At 55.4% G+C, this 18,689-nt stretch overlaps 3 protein-coding genes across 3 annotated transcripts in view; all 3 read right to left on the reverse strand.

The window, feature by feature from the left end:
- Window positions 1-5,914, reverse strand: part of EPS8L2 (EPS8 signaling adaptor L2) — a 59,621-nt gene extending 53,707 nt beyond the window's left edge. Inside the window, exon 1 of the mRNA XM_062623320.1 lies at window positions 5,660-5,914. The gene's annotated coding sequence lies outside the window, so the exon portion shown is untranslated. The remainder of the gene's footprint in view (window positions 1-5,659) is intronic.
- Window positions 1-18,689, reverse strand: part of PLCB2 (phospholipase C beta 2) — a 277,519-nt gene that overhangs the window by 48,096 nt on the left and 210,734 nt on the right. The window lies entirely within an intron of this gene.
- Window positions 11,943-18,653, reverse strand: TMEM80 (transmembrane protein 80; the record flags this gene model as incomplete). Its single annotated transcript, XM_062623381.1, is given in 7 exon segments — window positions 11,943-12,180; window positions 13,178-13,270; window positions 13,384-13,477; window positions 15,367-15,379; window positions 18,036-18,198; window positions 18,201-18,458; window positions 18,461-18,653. Coding segments are annotated over 7 exon segments (1,020 nt in total), but the record flags the coding sequence as incomplete, so codon positions are not given.

The following is an 18,689-nucleotide window of genomic DNA, read 5'->3' on the forward strand; positions in this document are numbered from 1 at the left end:
CTCTGCCTTCATTGGAGTGAGCGTGTGCTGGCTGCTGGACTTGGGTTCTCAGCTACTGCAACTCAGCAGGCCCAGCTGGAGAATGCTGACTCACACTGCTTGGGAATCAGCCCTTTGACATCAGTGGGGCAAACTGCCATTCCCATAGCTCAGATGCCTCCTGCAGCTTAGGTGTTCTCAGGTGGTGGGGAGGTGGAGGTGAGTCAGCAATGCACCAAGCCCATCTGCAGATCATCTAGAGATGCTGGCCTGCAGGTGCCTGGTGCCACAGGGCTCCTTCCCCTGCCAGCCTGAGGGACCTGCCTCTCTTCTCATGTGGATGTGGGCATGGATCAAGCCTCTTGAAGTCTATCTAATTCCAATCAGAGGATTTGCTTGGGTGCAGCCTGGGACACAGATATTAAGGGCTGCAGTCTCAGCAAGGAACAATCTGCGGTATCACTGTGGTCATGTACATCAACTGAGGAGCCATTTCTTGCTACCCAACCTTAGAGCAGACAAGCACCATCCACACCTGACCAGTAAACCTGGATACATGGTTTTCCTTCTTCAAGGAGTTTTCAAAGCCCCCATATCCCAACCTAGAAACAACACCAGGAGCATCAGGTACTGAAAACAAACCAGAGTGCCTCCCTGTGTGAAAGTGTTTGAGATTAACCCAGGGGAATGGCCACACACGAGTCCATCCCCTTCCTCCCCAGGGGAAAACATGCATGTCTTCCTAGGGAGCAGGGAGGTTCAATGAGAGCTGCCTGCTGCACAAGGCCTGGCTCTGCTGAGCACAGCTGTCATTAAGAGGCAGCGGTGTCAGGCATGAGAGCAGGCTCTAGCCTGTGATTTATGAGGGGATGGTGTGGGTGCAATTACTTTCCTCTCTTCTCTCCCCAGTGTTTTTGCAAGAGAATTCACTGGTGGAGGAGTGTCTGAGGCTCAGGCAAATGGGGACCTCAAACAAAAGCTTCTTCCTCCATGCAGTTCCCACTGACAGCCTCAAACCACGCTTGGAGGGCTTTGTGTCCATAAGCCACAGTCTAAGCCCCAACCCTCTGTTGCCACCTATGAGCAACAAGGGCAGCACCCTCCTCATTGCCACCCATCTCCTGCCACAGTGGTGGGATGAGTGACCCCAAAGCAGTCCTGTTGGTGGCAACGAGGCACAACACAACCCATTTGTGCTGTCCACAGCCATGAGGTGGGTCAGGGTTTGGGGTTTGCTTTGCACTTGCTGGTGGCAGCTCTGGTTCTCCTGGCAGCCAACACCTCTAACACGTAAAGAGGCTGGAAGCAGCTCAGCTCCCACTTCTGGTCACCTTCAGGAAGAGGCCGGGTACGTGTCGGTGCTCTGGGAGGGTGATGCTGAGCATCAGGACTGTGCCTGCTCGCTTGGGCTTAGTTTCACTTTCTGAACTGCTCTGCAGTGCTGGGCATTACTGCTGGGTGCCTGAACTTTGCTTTATTGCCCCTCACATGGGCTGCACTTTACCTCGAGGATATAAATCAGGCCAGGTTGAGACTGATAAGACAGAGGGTGGAAAAAAAAGAAGCACAAAACTGAAGTTCACCTCCTAAAACGGTTCTGGGGGCCAGAACCCAGCTGGAAACCAAAAGAAAGAAAGCATTTGCTGGCCCTTTCCAAGCAGGTGTTGAAAGACCCCAACCCACCACCTGTGCAGTGTTGCTGCTCCAGCAGCCATTAAAAGAGCTGCCTTCACCTGGGGCAAAGCTGGGTTGGAGGCCTGTGAGAGCTGAGGGCTCAGTTGTGCCTTATCTGCCCATCACAAGAGCTAGGGCTGTTCCAAAATCCCATTGGCTGTCCCTTCCTGGGTCCTGGTGCTCAGCTCCTCCATCCCAGCTGGAATGCCTGGGAGAAGCTGTGGGAGCCTTTCAGGGAGTGGGAAAGGAGAGGGGAAGAGGTGGGCTAAGCCTCAGCGGGTGATCAACCAACCATGGTCTGGATGTGGCCCCCGAGATGAGGATTTCTGGCTCAGGAGACGTCTCAATAGGGTAAGGGAAACCTTTGTGGTGTGGCTGCCCCATCCCTGGCAGTGCTCAAGGCCAGGTTGGACACAGGGGCTTGGAGCAAGCTGCTCCAGTGGAAGGGGTCCCTGCCTGTGCCAGGGGTTGGGACTGGAGGAGCTTTAAGGTCCTTTCGAACCCAAAGCAGCCTGGAATCCCATGACTCTGCTTGCGAGTGGGGTTGATTTGTGACCCTCCTCTCTAGGTCCCCCTGAGTCACCTGTGTCTGCAGGAACAGCCACCTCCAGGCTTCCCCTTCCCATGGGCTGGGAAGCTTCTGGGCTTTTCCCTCAGTGGCAGTGAGCACGTTGCAGTATCGCCCCTGGGAGCACTTGGGGAATGGGAGCAAGGGCTCAGCTCTCCGGGGCAACTGCAGTGCAGGTGAATGGGGGAAGAGCTCCAAACCGGTCCAGCACTCGGCTCCACACCCTCCCCTCCCTCCTTCCGTGCAGTTCCTCCTGATTTATCTGGATTATCAGGAACTAAAAGCACCAGGGCTTTTTGGTTACCCGCTGGCATCGCGAGCGTCGGGTTTGCCGGCGGCACCATCCCCAGCCAGGAGGAAGGAAGCATCTGGCTGCACTGGGGAAGGACAAACTTTCCCCTTGTTCAAATGGGAGCAGAACACCACCAATGCACGGGGTTGGCTCCCTCTGGGATCCCCTTTGACTCCCTCTTGACAGTGATTTGATCCAGAGGAGCTAAATACTTCAGGCATGGGTGAGAGCATCCTTTCTTCCTGAGCTTTCCACTTCAAACCCACCACGAGCAGACGGAGCTGCTGTTCACAGCCTCTCTCCTTCATGACACCCCTTAATGCTCTCCTCTGCTGTGGCCCTGCCATGAGAAGCTGTGGTCTGGTGGCAAGGGGAGATCCAGGAGCCAAACTGATCTTGGGTCTCCTTGGATGCCATCTCCTGCATCACTCAGGCACCGCTCCTGATGGCGCAAGGGCTCTCCTGTAACACAGTGGGATGAGCAGGGAGGATTCTGAAGGTACCACCCGTGCCCTCCCTTGCAGTGGGAGGCTGCAGCAGCTCGTGGGCAGGCAGGTGAGTGTTCTGGGTACCTGCTGAACCTTGGCCAAAGCAGGGAGGGTCAGGAGGCCGTGCTGACAGTCATGTGCACCCAGATCTGCCCAGTGCTGCAGGAATGCTGCTGTTCCGGGCACATACGTTGCTGCTGATAAAGCTTTATTGCAGTGCAGGAAACTATCTCTGCCATTCTGGGAAGTCAGTGGACATCCCCTGGCACTTCTGGGAGGGCTCACAAGGCTGGAGTGGCTTTGGATGGCGATCGTTTTACTGCCCATCACATCAAGCTCAGGCTGAAGGTGATGCACCACCATCTGCCTTAGGGTTAGGGGAAGCACTGCTGACTGCTGCAATGCAAAGCAGATGTGAGGCCAAGGAGAAAACCACCAAACCCACCAACTGCCCTGACCTGGCACTTCCAGAGAGACCACGGCATGGAAGAGGGAAGCAAGCAGGGAGTGTGACAGAGACACAGCACCAAAGCAGCAGCCGGCCGTGGATCCAGCCCTCCGAGGCTCCCCACGCACTCAGGCTTTGCACCCGGACTTATTTCATATGGATGTTTCTCAAGCCCACACAAGCCGATGCATATATTCACCCTGTTTCACTCCTTCCTTTGCCTACCACAAGGACTGAAACCTCCTGAGACCTTCTGCACACCCAGGTCTCTTTGGAATCTCTCTTCTAACCTGAGTTATCCATGACCCTATGAGAAGCACTCAGTTTTCCAGCACAAAGCCAGCCCATCAAGGGTTGGATCCTAACCAGCCTCTGGCAGATTTGGTCCTCCAAACAGGGTCTCCAGCAGAGCAGAGCCTGGGTTCATCCTGCACAACCGTTCCCTGGCTCTTTGTGCCCTTGGCTGAAGCCACAGCGGGACAGCCCAACAAAATGGTGCCTGCTGTTCATGTTACAGCAGACAGTGTCGTCTTCTCTCTCTGATCCACCTGCAAACCAGCTGCTGCCCAAGCTGGTTTGTGCAGGTCGAGTGCTGCACCCATGGGAGTCGAGCAGACGGAGCCCCAGAAGCGATGCTCAGGACCTATTTCAGCAGCCTTGGGGCTGGGTTTTGCCACTCCAACTGATGGGAGCTTGTCTGCAGTCAGCCAAGCTGGGCACTGGAGGCCAGAGTCTGTCTGCTCTGTGGCACAGAGATCGTGCCAGAGGACGTTTCCTCCTCCTGCTGTGCGGCCCCCAGGCTGCCTTTGCCCACCCTGATCTTGACAGGCACCGGCAGAGGGGCAGAAACCAAAGCTTGTCTTGTAAAGCTGCTTCACGACACCAAGCAAACGGGGAATTCACCTTCACCAGCATCCAGCTCAATGATGCCAGCGCTCGGCTTGTTCTCCGGTGCCCCAAAGCACCCCCAAGTCCCTCCAAGCTCTATCACTGTATGACAAACCCCCCCCTGCCCTGCAGAGTGCATCCTGCTCCGATCATCTGGGGGGCTCAACCAGCCCAGCTTCAGCAGTGGAACCAGCACCAGGTACGACCCAGGCCCGACCACAGCAAGGATCAAACTCTTGGTATCACCTCAATCACCAGTTTAAGCCTTGCTTTTAAACAGCACAAAACAATAACCTTTCCACTCCCAGGTATTCCTGCAGTGGATCCCAAGCCCCTCCTTAGAGTCCTGTGGTGGGACTCCCTGATTCAGCTCCTTGCCTGCCCTTTCTGGGCATGAAGGGCTCATTTTTGCTCCGAACCACCTGAAAGCTTGATCACTGCACTAAACGGAGCCAGGAACGTGCTCCCGAGGTGAAAGCGGGTCTGGGCTTCAGGCAGCCGGGCTGCTGAGTGTCACTCTCGAGCTCCAGGAGAGCCCTTTCAGGAGCAGATCCCACCAAAGCCGCCACCGAGGGATCTGATCCCTGTCCCAGCCCTCGCTCCGTGCAGCGTTTGGGAGCAGCCCAGCAACTCAAGCGTTACTCCCTGTTGCCCTAATTACAACGGGGCAATCGCTGGATTTTACTACTGTGTTGTCTCACAATTATTCCCAGCCTTTAAACGTAACGTCAGGGAAATGAGTCGTCCCTGAGCCTTGTCCCGGTGGAGTTTGCTCTGGCATTTTCCAGGCAACTAAGGGAAAGGGGACAGGGAAAGCTGCGCTGCAGCCCCTGAATGCAGCCCACGGCTCACGGGCCGGCAGAGCCGAGGGAACGGGGCAGCTCGGAGCCCCGGTTGGGAATGCGGTGATGGCGAGGACACGCACCCAGCGCAGCAGCTCCGGCGGTGCCCACCGGGAATGGCCGAATTCCTCCCCTCCACGCACGTCCCCGAGGAGGAACCCCCGAGGTTTGCAGACAAGCAGCAGCTCCCAGCTGCCCTCTCCAGACCTCAGCAGAGCGAAAGCTGCTGCTCGGTGCCGGGGAAATGCCACCTACCGGGGCCGTCCCGCTGGGAAGCGCAGGAACGGGAACAACCCCACACAAGAGCGCTGGAAAACGCCGTTTTCCCACTTTTCCCACATAAACCCCCCCCAGGGACACATCCCAAGCACAGCCCCTCCGGCCACGCTCCCTCCACAGCTGCGCCCACCGCGCTTGGGAAGCAGAGGGCCGTTGGGCAGGGGGGATGCGAAGGTTTCGGGTGTGCAGGGAGGGACTCACCGGTGCTGAGAAGCCGCTCGTGTCCCCCCCCTCTGCTCCCGTGTGTCCTCTCCCGCAGTTATCCGTGACTTCCTACTCCAATCCTGCTGCCATTCTCCAGCAGCCCAACTCCCTTTGCCTCCTGCCCGGGGGCTTTGCCTGCGAGCGCAAGGGCCAGCGATGGAGCGCAGAGCCCACCCGGTGCCCCAGCCTGGTGCGGGTCCCCTCGCTGCCGCCTCCCCGCTGCCCTTTGGGTGCCGGCGCCGCTCGCAGCCTGTCTGCGAGCAGGTGACAGAGGCTTCCTGGCAGAGCAGAGGAGGGGAGGGATGTGCAGGCAGCGAGAGGTGGAGCTGGCAGCCGGAGCAACAGGTTACTGAATAACCAGGAGCCGGCCGCCCCTTCCCCATGCAAGGGCACGGAGAGCTCGGGAGGGACGTGCGGAACTCGAGGTGTCTCCCACCCTGAGCTCATTGTGTACAACGGGGAGCCGGGAGGCAGCCACGGGTGGCAAAGGAGTGCGCGGGGCTTGGGTTTCCATCGCCGGGGAGGGAGGGGATGCGCTGCCAGGCTGCTTGCGGGGGGGAACAAGGCACCTTTTGTGCAGCCCGGTGCTCTCCTCCGCTGCCCCGCGCTGACTCACGGCTTGTTTTCCTCCAGCTCTGCTCCTGCCTGCCGTCCGCAGGAGGGAAAGGTGCCATGGGGCGCAGGGAGGGCAAAATAACCTCACTCTTCGGGTCCCCAAAGCGGTTGGGGTGCGGAGCAGAGACCCTTCGGGGTACCCCATGCCGTGGCACTGTGCTCCTTAGGGTTACACGGCCGTAAAGCCTCTTGTCTTGCCCCAGCTCTGCCAGGAGCTGGCAGGGGGTAGTGGGGCCCGGCTGTGCCCCACGGCTCAGCCCCACACTTTGGCCCCTGGCAGTGGGCAAAGGTAGAACATGGCTTTGGCAGAGCTGTGCTGGGGTTACAAAGGGAGGAGGGGTAATTGCTAAACCCACCCTGGGGAGGAACTGAGGTGAAGCAATTGCTGTGGGGCAGGAGGGGGGGAAAGGGCTCCAGGTGGGCACAGGGAAAGCTTTACAGGAGTAGGGCCATAGAGTCATAGAATGGTTTGGAAGGGACCTTAAAGCTCCTCCAGCTCCAACCCCTGCCACGGGCAGGGACCCCTTCCACTGGAGCAGCTTGCTCCAAGCCCCTGTGTCCAACCTGGCCTTGAGCACTGCCAGGGATGGGGCTTTTGAGACCATTCTATTGAAGTGCAGGTGCATCACAGGCCACCCCCCATCCCTGTGATGTGTGGTGAACCCATAGCATGCACAGAGACCCCTTGTCACCAGCCTCGGGGCAGAAGGAGCCCTTCCACCACGGGACACAGGGCTGGAGGCTTCCTGAGCTCCCTGCCCCATGCTTTCCTTCAGTGCCTGCCTTGCTAAGGGGGCTCGTGCTGAGCTCTGGAGGAGCAGGGGAACACCCCGGGTGAGTTACTGCAGGAGGAATGCTGCTGGGTGAGCCGGATGGGCAGCGGGAGAGCCACTTCCCTGCGTGACAGCTCAGTCCTGACAGGAGATCAGCCTCTTCCGCCGCGCGGGACGTGAGCCGATACCCGGTGTGGTGCCCCCACCCAGCACCCAGCAGCATCCTCGCTGCCGTGTCAGTGAGATCCCAGGCAGCTCGGCACAGGATGCACTGTGAGACATCGCCAGCACGGGGAGAAGCAGGTCTTGGAGGCTGCCAGCCACAGTTCCAGGCAGGAGAAGGGATATTGGTTCAACAGAAGGGAAATGCAGCGGGAGCATCAGCTCAGCTGGAGCCCGGTGAGCCCTGCCAGGGGAAAGGCTTTGTGCAGCAGACCCCTACCCCCTGAAATGCATCATCTACCACCGGGATAACACACTGGGACCACTGGGCCGGGCTGACTTTCCCGGCATGCAGACAGGGAGGTGGCAGGATTCTGCTGCAGAAGCCGTTGGAGGTGTTAGGTGCTGCGCGCGCTCTCTGCCAGGCTCAGCTCCACGGTCACGATGCAGTGGGCTCCTGCGAGGTGCTGCACCCACAGGAAACCCGCGTGGAGGAGGCAGCTTTTCCTCTGGGCAAGGGAGAAAACCACAGCGGAGCTTATTCCATCCTCCCTGTAACAGCTGATGCTGGTGCGAGAGGGGAACTACCCTGCTGTGCCGGGGGGTCCGGTATTCCTGCTCCGCTGGCTTCGCTCCCTGTGTGGCTCCAGATGCGCCCCACGTCCTCAGCCCTGCTCCTTTGGGGCTGTACCTCGTTCCTGCTGCGGCGCACAGGAAGGCGGTGGACCCATACATCCCTATCTCTCAGAGGATCTCCAGGCTGGAAATGCCAGGAGGCCCAACTTGCCTCTCGGGATCAGCCTTTTAAATGAGCTTGGCGGCAGACACCCCTGCGATGGCTGGAGAACAAAGACTTCTTCCTTGGCAGGGCAAACGCCACCCCGACCCAGCTCCTCAAGAGAGGTGTTCCTCGCAGCTTTTGATGCCCGCTTCATCCAACTGGCTCGTCCTGTTCCAGGAGGGTTGGGCCTCCGCATGAGGAGCTCCTGCAAGCTTCTGTCTGCAAATGTCATCAACGGCTTCGCCGTGCTGTGCCTTATCCGAACGCTGGGAACGGTTCGGAAAGGGCAGAGAAGCCCTCATTCACTTGGGGTGTTCTAGCAGCTCGGCGCGGAGAGGAGCTGTCGTGGAGGCAGGGTCAGCAGCACAAGTGGCAATTCCCAGTCAAAGCCTGGAGGTGCCTGAGGTGAAGGAGCTGCTGGAGCTTCCTCAGCCCTCGTTCCCCATGGGGCGAGGGGCTGCCAGCGGCAGAACTACCCCAGTATCTGCTCATCATCAGAACATGGACAATTGAAGGTAGAATTCCATTCAAATGCTGCAGCAGAGCTGAGCTGCCCTGTTGAGGGTGCGAGTCCAGGTTGGTGGCAGGAACCCCCAGGAGGCATTGACAGCACCCAGGACCCCGTAAGCAGTGCGAAAGCCACCAGGCCCTGCTCTGAATGAGCTCAAAAATGGGTGTTTGTTACCATAGGTGTCTCTTTACCCCGCTGCTGACTGTCAGCACATTGTCACTCTGTGCTGCTGCTTGGTTTTCGTCTATGGGATGGTTAGGGAGCAAAGAGTTCACCATGTTTTATATCATATATATCCCTGTGTCTCCATAGAGAACCATAGAATCACGGCCTGGTTTGTGTCGGAAGGGACCTTAAAGCTCATCCAGTTCCAACCCCCTGCCACGGGCAGGGACACCTCCCACTAGACCCCATGGCAGAGCTGCTCCAGCCCTCACAGCATCCCCATGGCCTCCTCTGGCCTTGCTCCAGCAGCTCCACATCCCTCTTGTGCTGCTGCCCCAGAGCTGGATGGGGACCGCAGGGGGGATATGGTTTTATGGCACAGCACCCCAAATGGATGTAGGGCCGTAACTGAAGGGGTGGTGACCTGTGGTGGGGTCAAACACCTCATGGTAGGAACACCTCCCGCTAGCTTTCTTCTAATGTCTCCTAAACCGACCCCCTGGTTCTCTGCCAGCTGCAGGTGTGCTGATGGTTTGTATTGATTTGGTTGCAGGGAGCACCACGAGGAGGAAGGAGGCTGCAAGTTGAGGTTAACACGGGGGACGCTGTCTGCTGCACCACCTCCAGCCAGGTAAAGAGGGTTTCCTCTTTGCAGGGTTCCCTTTAGTGCTGGCAGCTGTTCCATTGCAGAGCTGTGAGGAGGGCAGGTGGAAATACCAGGAGTTTGGGCTTCCGTTTGCTTGCACACAGAGAGGGGGGTGGCTTGGGTTGGGTTTGTCACTGCTGGGGTGCACAGAGCACGGTGTGTCTGGCATGCCTCGGAACCCGTGTGATGGGTACATTCCATCCTGCCAGGCAAAGCTGGGAGGGCAGGCGGGTGGGTGGGTGTTTGAGTCACGCAGGAGCATTCAGCTCTTCACCTCCGTGCTGCTCCTTGCACCCAGTTCTGCTGCTTGTCTGTGACCTTCGTGGGTGCAGTCGTGCTCCTGAGGGGTGGTTGGGCCATTGACTGAGCAGGGTCCGGCCATGGGGGATGCCTGTCCCCCATCTGTGTGCAGTTCTGGTGTCCTCAACATAAAAAGGACATGGAACTGCTGGAACAAGGCCAGAGGAGGCCACGAGGATGCTCAGGGGCTGGAGCACCTCCTGTATGAAGACAGGCTGAGGAAGTTGGGGCTGTTCAGCCTGGAGAAGAGAAGGCTGCGGGGAGACCTCAGAGCAGCTTCCAGTGTCTGAAGGGGGCTATAGGGATGCTGGGGAGGGATTCTTCATTAGGGACTGCAGTGACAGGACAAGGGGTAACGGGTTCAAACTGAAACAGGGGAAGTTTAGATTGGATCTAAGGAGGAAATTCTTTCCTGTGAGGGTGCTGAGGCACTGGAATGGGTTGCCCAGGGAGGTTGTGAATGCTCCATCCCTGGCAGTGTTCAAGGCCAGGTTGGACAGAGGCCTGGGGTGCTATGGTTTAGAGTGAGGTGTCCCTGCCCGTGGCAGGGGGTTGGAACTGGATGATCTTAAGGTCCTTTCCAACCCTGACTATGATTCTATGTCAATGTGTGTGTTGATTTTGAGGGCTCAGTGGTGTAACAGGTACAGAGTTGCTGTAATGTCTCCTATAGAGCCAGGCTGAGAGAGCTGGGCTGGTTCAGCCTGGAGAAGAGAAGGCTCCTGAAAGGGAGACCTGAGAGCAGCTCCAGTGCCTAAAGGGGCCGCAGGAAACCTGGAGAGGGACTTGGGACAAGGGATGTAGGGACAGGCCAAGGGGAATGGCTTGAACCTGCCCAAGGGGAGACTGAGCTGAGCTCTGAGGCAGAAGCTCTTCCCTGGGAGGGTGCTGAGGCGCTGGCACAGGGTGCCCAGAGAAGCTGTGGCTGCCCCATCCCTGGCAGTGTTCAAGGCCAGGTTGGACACAGGGGCTTGGAGCAAGCTGCTCCAGTGGAAGGGGTCCCTGCCTGTGGCAGGGGTTGGAGCTGGAGGAGCTTTAAGGTCCCTTCCAACCCAAACCAGGCTGGGATTCTGTGATGTGGACAGAGCTGGTGTAATGTGGATGGAGCTGGTGTAATGTGGATGGAGCTGGGGTTTCCTGGCCTTTGAAGTGGCTCCCCTGGGTATAAATGATGAGACTAGGCCCCTGCACAGCAGCTTCTTCCATCTTTTACTCCCTTCTACCACCACCAGAAGCCAGCAGCGTGGCTGGAGCTGTACAGAGCCTGCACGGCTGGATTATCAGCCCCTGGGTACTGCAAACAAGGGCAGACCTCAGGCATGCATCCCAGAGCAGGAGAACGGCCTACATGGAGCAGTGGCAGGATCAGAGGGGTCTTGTGAACACCCCAGGCTCACCTGAGCCTCCTCTGTGTAGCTTAGTTGTAGCCTAGGATGTCACCGAGATGCTCTGCACTTCAGACACTTCTTAGATCCAAAACTTTATTTGAACAAGTAAATACAGCTGTAAGAACTTACAAATATAAAACCTGCTTGTACAAATCCCCCCAAACACCCCAAACTTCCTGTTAACACATGGGTTTGATACAGTAAAAACTCTGAGCTTCAACACAGCTCGTAACTTAAAAGACAAGACTTAAATGTACTCATTTTTGCAGGATAAACCCCTGTAACATCAAATAGAAATACTCCTGTTGGAACTTTTAAGTAGGGCAGAAGAGCAAGTGATGTTTAGGCTCACCTTAAAGCCATCCTAGTTAAACTAACATACCCTCATGCTACAGAGGCCTTTGGCCTCTCCAGCTGCCCACACCCTGCAGCTCAGCTCTCTGGCTGTGCACAAAACTCAATTCAGCTCATTCCCACAGGGATCGATCAGGTTCTGCCCTAGTAAAGTCAGGGTAATTACCACTGGGGTCTGAAAACACAAATGAGAGCAGCAGAGAAACCGTGCCCTCAAACACGAACGTGGTGGTACGGCAGAACTGAGCCCGTGCTGGGTCGCCCTGATTCATTTCTGTGTCACTCTGGGTGCAGGTGCTGTGATCCGAGCATCTCAACGGTGCTCAGATGATGCCCTGGCTGCTGTTGTGTGTTGGCAATGAATCCTGAGGAATACCAGAGCATGACGAGGTCTTGCTGAATCACCTCTTGCCTTTGCTGTAAGCTGACAGTTCAGAGAGCGTAACACAGCTGCTGGACAGGATGTTCTACCTGTCACTCAGGTCTGCCCCTCAAAAACATGTACTTTAGAGGAATGTTTTACAGGATTTTTATATATAAAAGTATTAAATATATGAACTATAACCCCAACCTTTTAGATTAGAAATGTGCTGCTAACACGTTGAAGACCTGTAGGTTTAACTGTTAAAAGCAGCGATGGCTGAGATCTTGAGAATTGACTCCATCCCATAGAAGAAGAGCAGAATACTGTTGAGGATGACATCGGTTTTCAGCACATAGGTTTGCCACACCAGGAAGTACACAGCCAGAAACACACTGCCCACTGTCATCACAAGACTGATCCCCAACAAACTCTCTTCTTCTGTCAGGTTCCCCCTTACACCTTGAAGGAAAGGAAAAGCTGATGTGAGTCTTTGTTTTCTTCTGACAGTATCACAGCTCTAAGTGTAGAATGTTCCTGTTCAAAACCAGCTCTGGTTCTTACAGCTCAGCACACACTGAAATACTGGCCTGACCAGGCTCTGTCAGGGACCATCAGAACAAGCCCAAGCACCAGTGGACAATCCACTTCTTGCTGACCCAGGTTAATCTGAACAAAGAGCAGTCTGTGGATACCCAAGTCCTGGCTCCCACCTTTTCCTACCCCAGATAATCAGCTCTGAGGCTGCAACCCATTTTGATCACTCAGCTTCTTGGTCAACCAGCAAACTTGCCCCCAAACTCCCCAGGCTGCACTTGGTGTGACTGCAGCACACACCTGAGAGCATCCAATCCTGATACTAAGATCTTATACAATACAAAACCTCCTCTATTCCCTGCTACTCCTATTTCAAATTACTACCATTGTGGAGAAGCTGCTCTTCTCTCTTCCTTGCATCTTATTTCAAAGCAGTCTCAGTAGATTTTTGCTGGTTAACTACATTAGGCTTGAAATTCACTTCTTTATTCATGCCCCAAATGCTCCAAGCCAACATGTGCAAAGCTCGAAGGCAGCAGGCTGAGATCACCCCACGGCAAGTCAGCTGTAGCCAGCACAGACCCACCTGGTCTCAGCAATATATCAAGCACAGATTTGGATACTAACTTGTTTCCTTATTAAAAAAGGACTTTATGAAGTTTCAGCAAGATCTGGGCAGGGGTCAGGAGGCCCTTTGAAGCCTTGAGTACTGGTGTACATGAAGCCCTTAGAGCCTTCTCTTCTCCAGGTTGAACAAGCCCAGCTCTCTCAGCCTGTTCATGGAGAGGTGAAATCTACTGATCAGTCAGTGAACAACAGCCTCCAAATAGCTGTTATTCTGCTAAATTGGCATGTTTTGACACACATTGATCCCACTTAGAGCTCGTATTGCATGAGAAGGCACAGTGGTAACGTGACCTACCCAGGTACAACCGGAGCGCTTCAGCAATGGCCGTAATGACAAGCAGGGTGAGATCAACAGACAAAAAGTCTTCTGGATAGCTGAAAGCTTGGCCTGGAGAAGAAGGCAGCATAAATGAGGCAGGAAAACCCAGCAGGGACACTGAGAGCACCCAGCTCTGCCGCAGGCACCCAGCCTCCTGCGGTGTTACGACAGCAGCAACTTACTTTTATAAAGGAACATTGCGAGAGTGGCCAGCAAGTAAAAGATTAAATAAAAGCCATTTACATAAAACAGAAGCTGTAGAGGGACAGCTGACATCTGAGAGCTGCTGTTAAGGACTTCTCATAGGGATGAGGTGGGATCTGCTTCATAAAATCACCATTTCCCACTAACTACAAAATACTGCGGGTTTTTAAACTCAGTGGATCAGCTGCAGAGGGTTTACTGGGTAGGATTCAGAGTACCTGAGGTTGCAAACACCAGGGGTTAGGATAAGAACTTGCTGTTTCAGGTTTGGCTTCAGCTCCTGTTCAAGAATGCCATTTGGTATGTGGTGGGGTGGTTCTTAGCCTCAGGGAACGAGGGAGGTGCATGTGTGCGTTTCCACAACAACTTCTCTCCCTCTCAGTCAGCTTGAAGCGGTTGACAGGGGGTTGGCAGGCTCCCAACACACCAGATGCCAGAGTTCTTGCAAATAGGTGGCTCTGTGAAGCAGCCAGGCCCCATCACTTCCCATCCCATGCCCACAGGATGGGAAGTCTGAAAGCTGGGCTCTTCATTACACCTCTGAGAAAGGCCACGAGCTCAACTCTGAGATGCAGATCCATCAGGCACAGACTTCCTTAATTCGCCGCTGACAAAGCTATCTGTTGGATCGTGTAAGAGCATTAGCTTTAGTTATTTGGCTGTATGGATCCACTGCCAAAGCACCTGAGAGCTCCACAAGACTTCATTCCCAAAATGGCCCAGAAGGACAGGGGCTGTCTTACAGACAGGGAGACATTAGTAGCAGGCTCAGGATTGATTCTCTCATCCCAAGGTGGCAGCCACCTAAAGGTACCCATCCTGCCTAATTCAGCTGCCTGAGATCCCTCTGGATCCAGCAGAGATGAGCCCTTTCTTAGCCACAAGCTCCTGCACAGGCTGGAATGAGCCCTGTCCAGTGTTAACCCTGGTTTACTGGAGACACCACAATCTTGGATGGCTTCAGGAGCCCACTGACAGACACAGCCCCTGTATGGCAGGCCCATATGTACCGAAGGAATCTTTTGTTCTTAAGGCACAGCAGCGTGTTCCTAATGCCATATAGGAGACAGTGTAGGACATCCTGGAGCTCACCTCCACATGGAGAAGTTGGAATGTGGCTCCAAGAATCCACTTACGTGTATTTTTGATCACAAACACCTTCCTTAGCCGTAAATAATACAACTTAATTTATACAGGAAGTTATCTGTTCAGATTTCATTGTGTCCACATCTTTCTATACTCAAAATATCCCCTCCTCTCCCCTTCTCAAATCCTTGGAGTATCTCCAGGTAGGGACTTCATCCCAGGCACCTTTTGGAGGCCCTGCCTAGCCCATTCCTGCATGGAGCAGCCACCCACCTGCAGTGGCTGTATCCCAGTTCCCAGAGCAGCTCCTGTCATTACACCAGAACCAGGTTTTTGTGTTTTTCCAGTTGAAGGAAGGTGGAGCAGAAAAATTACTAGATGGGTTCTATGCATGGAAATCTCTGAAGCTGAGGGTGTCTCCTCTCGGGAGATGCTTAGATCTTGGCAGGCGTAAAGGGAGAATTAACATGAGAGAAGAGGAAGTGCTACTGAAAGCTGCTTTTCCTATCTCCTGTTGTCTGTGCCAGCTGCCTGTGGGCTTTGCTGCATGGGGTTTGTGTCCAGCAGTCCACAAATCCCATTTTCAGCCTTGCTTCCTAGGGAAATGAGAGTTATGGGATCATAAAACGGGGCTGTCAACCCTCTGTCAAGACTGGGAGTTGGGATAAAGGGGCAGGGTCTCAAGCCAACCTCAGCTAATGCTGCAGAAAACAGTCTTAGGGGAAATGTTTTACCAGTTTTGCTTCATGTGGATGGAGAACCCAAGGAGTAACACAAATCCAGCAGGTTTATTGGGTGGGTAAGATGGGAGCACATTTCAACCTGGCTTCCTGAAGGTTCCCACATGTGAGGGGTGACAGGTACCAAAAGGATACAATTGATTCAGATCTTCCTTTACGTGGAGAAGGGAAAAAGAAAAGAGAAGAAAATCAGTCTAATGATGCGACCAAAGTGCTGCAGAAACACTCAAACAACTGTTTTGAGAGGTCAGACATGTAGACACACTCTATCAGGTCACACTGATGATTCATCATTCTCTCAGATCCCAGAGTCCAAAAAGAACCTTTTCAAATCCCTTCATTCTAAACTAATTTGGGGGAAATCCCTGCTGTGAAAGTGACTTTGAGAGGAACCTATCTCTTTCCCAACGTGAAGAAGAACCCAGGTGTTACCTAGAACTCGTTTATCCTGTCCTTGCGCAGCAGATGACATTCATCCCCTCTAACCATGCGGGAAGGAGGGAGACACGGAAGGGAACCAGAAGGTACCATTTGGTTTTCAATGGTGAGAAAGTGTTTGTGTAGCACATCAGGCTCCCAGTTCCTCTAAATAACAGCCTTCCAAACTGGTTCCCTTCAAAAGCAAAGTGATTCTATGTAAAACCGTAATCTATTCTGATCACCCCCAGAGTCCTACCTGGATTTCCTGCAAGCGAACCCACACGTTTTATTTTCCCTTCCTTTCTTCCTGCAAAAGCACAGGTAGAATTCCCTTGCAACGTGATGGCACTGACCTACTAAAGCAGCTCTTAAGTAACTCATTAACATTCTTGGCCTCTTTCAGCCAGAGGAGGAATTGAAAAGCTGGGATCTGTTTCACAGGGAGCAGAACTGTCCATGAGAGGCCACTGCATCCATCTGCCCTGAGACACCCCATTGTCATCCAGTCAGTGGGACATACCCTCTCAATCCCACAGCTCCTCAAGGCTAATGTCCTCCTCCCCTATTAGCTTTATGCCTGAAATAATCCCACTGACGATAGGCACCTATGTAAGGGATTCAATTTGGAAACACAGGGACAACAGGGAAGAATTTAAGGTGGTGATTCACACTGTCCATGCTCTGAAACACCTCCTGTCCGTGTATCCTCTCTGTAAAGGGACAGACCCGTCCCCTTCCTTAGCCAACATGCTTGAGTTCTTTTTGCAGGCCGGGAGTTAAAGGTTTCATAAGTACATTTGCTGCGGTGACTAATGGTTAAAATGGGTTTGTATTTCTACCCTGGTATAAACCCGCAGGCAAAAGTCACACCAAGATGATGCGCTTCACAGAGACATCTCTGGTTTGTAGTTTAGACTGGGAAGTAGGATGGGAATTTGAAGGAAAATCAGAGAATCCCAGAGTGGTTTGGGTTAGAAGGGACCTGAAAGCTCCTCCAGCTCCAACCCCTGCCACAGGCAGGGACCCCTTCCACTGGAGCAGCTTGCTCCAAGCCCCTGTGTCCAAGCTGGCCTTGAGCACTGCCAGGGATGGGGCAGCCACAGCTTCTCTGGGCACCCTGTGCCAGCGCCTCAGCACCCTCACAGGGAAGAGCTTCTGCCTAAGAGCTCAGCTCAGTCTAAACCAAATACCACCACTGCATCTGCAGACCTGTCCTTATCCCACAGGGAGCATCTGGATCTGAACGTGTTCTGTAGGAGGCTTTACCAGCACAGCCTCACTGCGCTCCCCCACAGCAGTGCTATAATCACAGCGGGAATTCCACCCGAAGGGCAACCCCATGCGAATCCCCCCTTTGCAGCTCCCCAGGTTTCTTTTGAAGCTCATTTCTCAGCATCCTTTTGCACCAGAGGGCTCTGAGCCCTTCCTGCTCCTCTCCCAGGGAGGTCTTGCGCAGCCACTATTACCTAGAGCGCGCTGCCTCCTCCCGGGCAACCCGGGGCACTTCAACCGGGTTGAACATGGGAACCTCACAACACGCCCGTGGAAGGGCTACTGCCCTGAAAGAGTAATTAAACCGGATCATTTCAGGTGTAACAACAGGCTGCTAATCCCAGCTCCTCCCCGAGCCATCTCCCGGGGAGGATTAATGCAGTCTGCGGTGCTGCTGGGGGGGAGGTTGAATTGCCAGGGAGCATTTGGCAAACGGTAATTGTTGAAGCCAAACGTTTCAAAACCAGTTTTCTTTTCTACCCAGGGCAGAGATTTGCATGTTTTGGGGACACCTCTGAGTTCTTTGAAAGAAGTGGAAATTCTTCATGTGGAACGATCTTTGAATCCCAGTGGGTCATAACCGGAGTGGTTCTGAGGGGAGACCTCAGAGCAGCTCCAGTGCCTAAAGGGGCTGCAGGAAAGCTGGAGAGGGGCTTGGGACAAGGGCCTGTAGGGACAGGCCAAGGGGAATGGCTTGAACCTGCCCGAGGGGAGACTGAGATGAGCTCTGAGGCAGAAGCTCTTCCCTGGGAGGGTGCTGAGGCGCTGGCACAGGGTGCCCAGAGAAGCTGTGGCTGCCCCATCCCTGGCAGTGCTCAAGGCCAAGTTGGACACGGGGCTTGGAGCAAGCTGCTCCAGTGGAAGGGGTCCCTGGCAGCAGCTGCCCGGATTTACCTCAACATATCGCTGCTGTCGCGATAAAGCAATCGGCCCGGGCTCGGCGCCCAGGCCTGGCTCGACCTCGGCCCCCTCCTCAGTCTGTGTCCCCCCCCCCGCCTTGGGGCGGTAAGAGACAAGCTCTGTCCCGGTGGGAAGCATCCCCGCCGGTCACCCTCCGCCCCGGCGGGACGCGCACACAGCACTGCTGGTCACCATGGCGCCGGGCCGCTCACCTCGCCTCACAGCGGGCATCCCGGCCCGCCGCCCCCCCTCCCGGTCCTCCAGCGTCCCGGCAGGCTCCGCGCCGCGACCGTTTGTCCGCGCGCTGGGGCGGGGCTGCCTGCTCTATCCCCGCCCCTCCTGCCTTCGGGTGCGATCGGAGCGCTCGGCCCGGTTCGGGCGGATTCGGGCACTGCCCGTTCGGGCGTCTCCGTTCGGGCCGGCGAAGGCGAATTCGGGCGCGCTCGGAGAGGACTCGGCACAGCTCGGCTTCGCTCGCGCCCGCCTCACCCGCCTTCGGGCAAGATCGGAAAAGACCGGCACGAGCTCGGGATTCTTCGACCCTCTGGGCCGGACCGCTCGGGGACTCGGCCCTGTTCGGGCGCGCTCGGGTTCCCCACCCGAACTGTAAGGTATCGCTTCGGGCCGCGCGCCTACGGACTCGGCCGCGTCCTGCCTTGGGATTGGCCAGCCGGCAGGAAACGCGGGCCCCGCTCGTCGGGAACCATCGCTCGCCTTCGGACGAGGCCTCGGAACACTTCGGGCACCCTCGGCAGCGGGTCGGAAGCGCTCGATTCCGCCCTCGGAACACGCTCGGAAGCGCTCGGCCGAGTTCGGCCCCCCCCGTCCCCCGGCTAAAAAGCGCTCGAGTGACCTCGGAGGACCGG

The sequence above is a fragment of the Pezoporus occidentalis genome, unplaced genomic scaffold (genome assembly GCF_034315485.1).
Source record: "Pezoporus occidentalis ecotype Australia unplaced genomic scaffold, CSIRO_AGI_Poc_V1 ctg250, whole genome shotgun sequence".
Taxonomy (NCBI): Eukaryota; Metazoa; Chordata; class Aves; order Psittaciformes; family Psittacidae; genus Pezoporus; species Pezoporus occidentalis.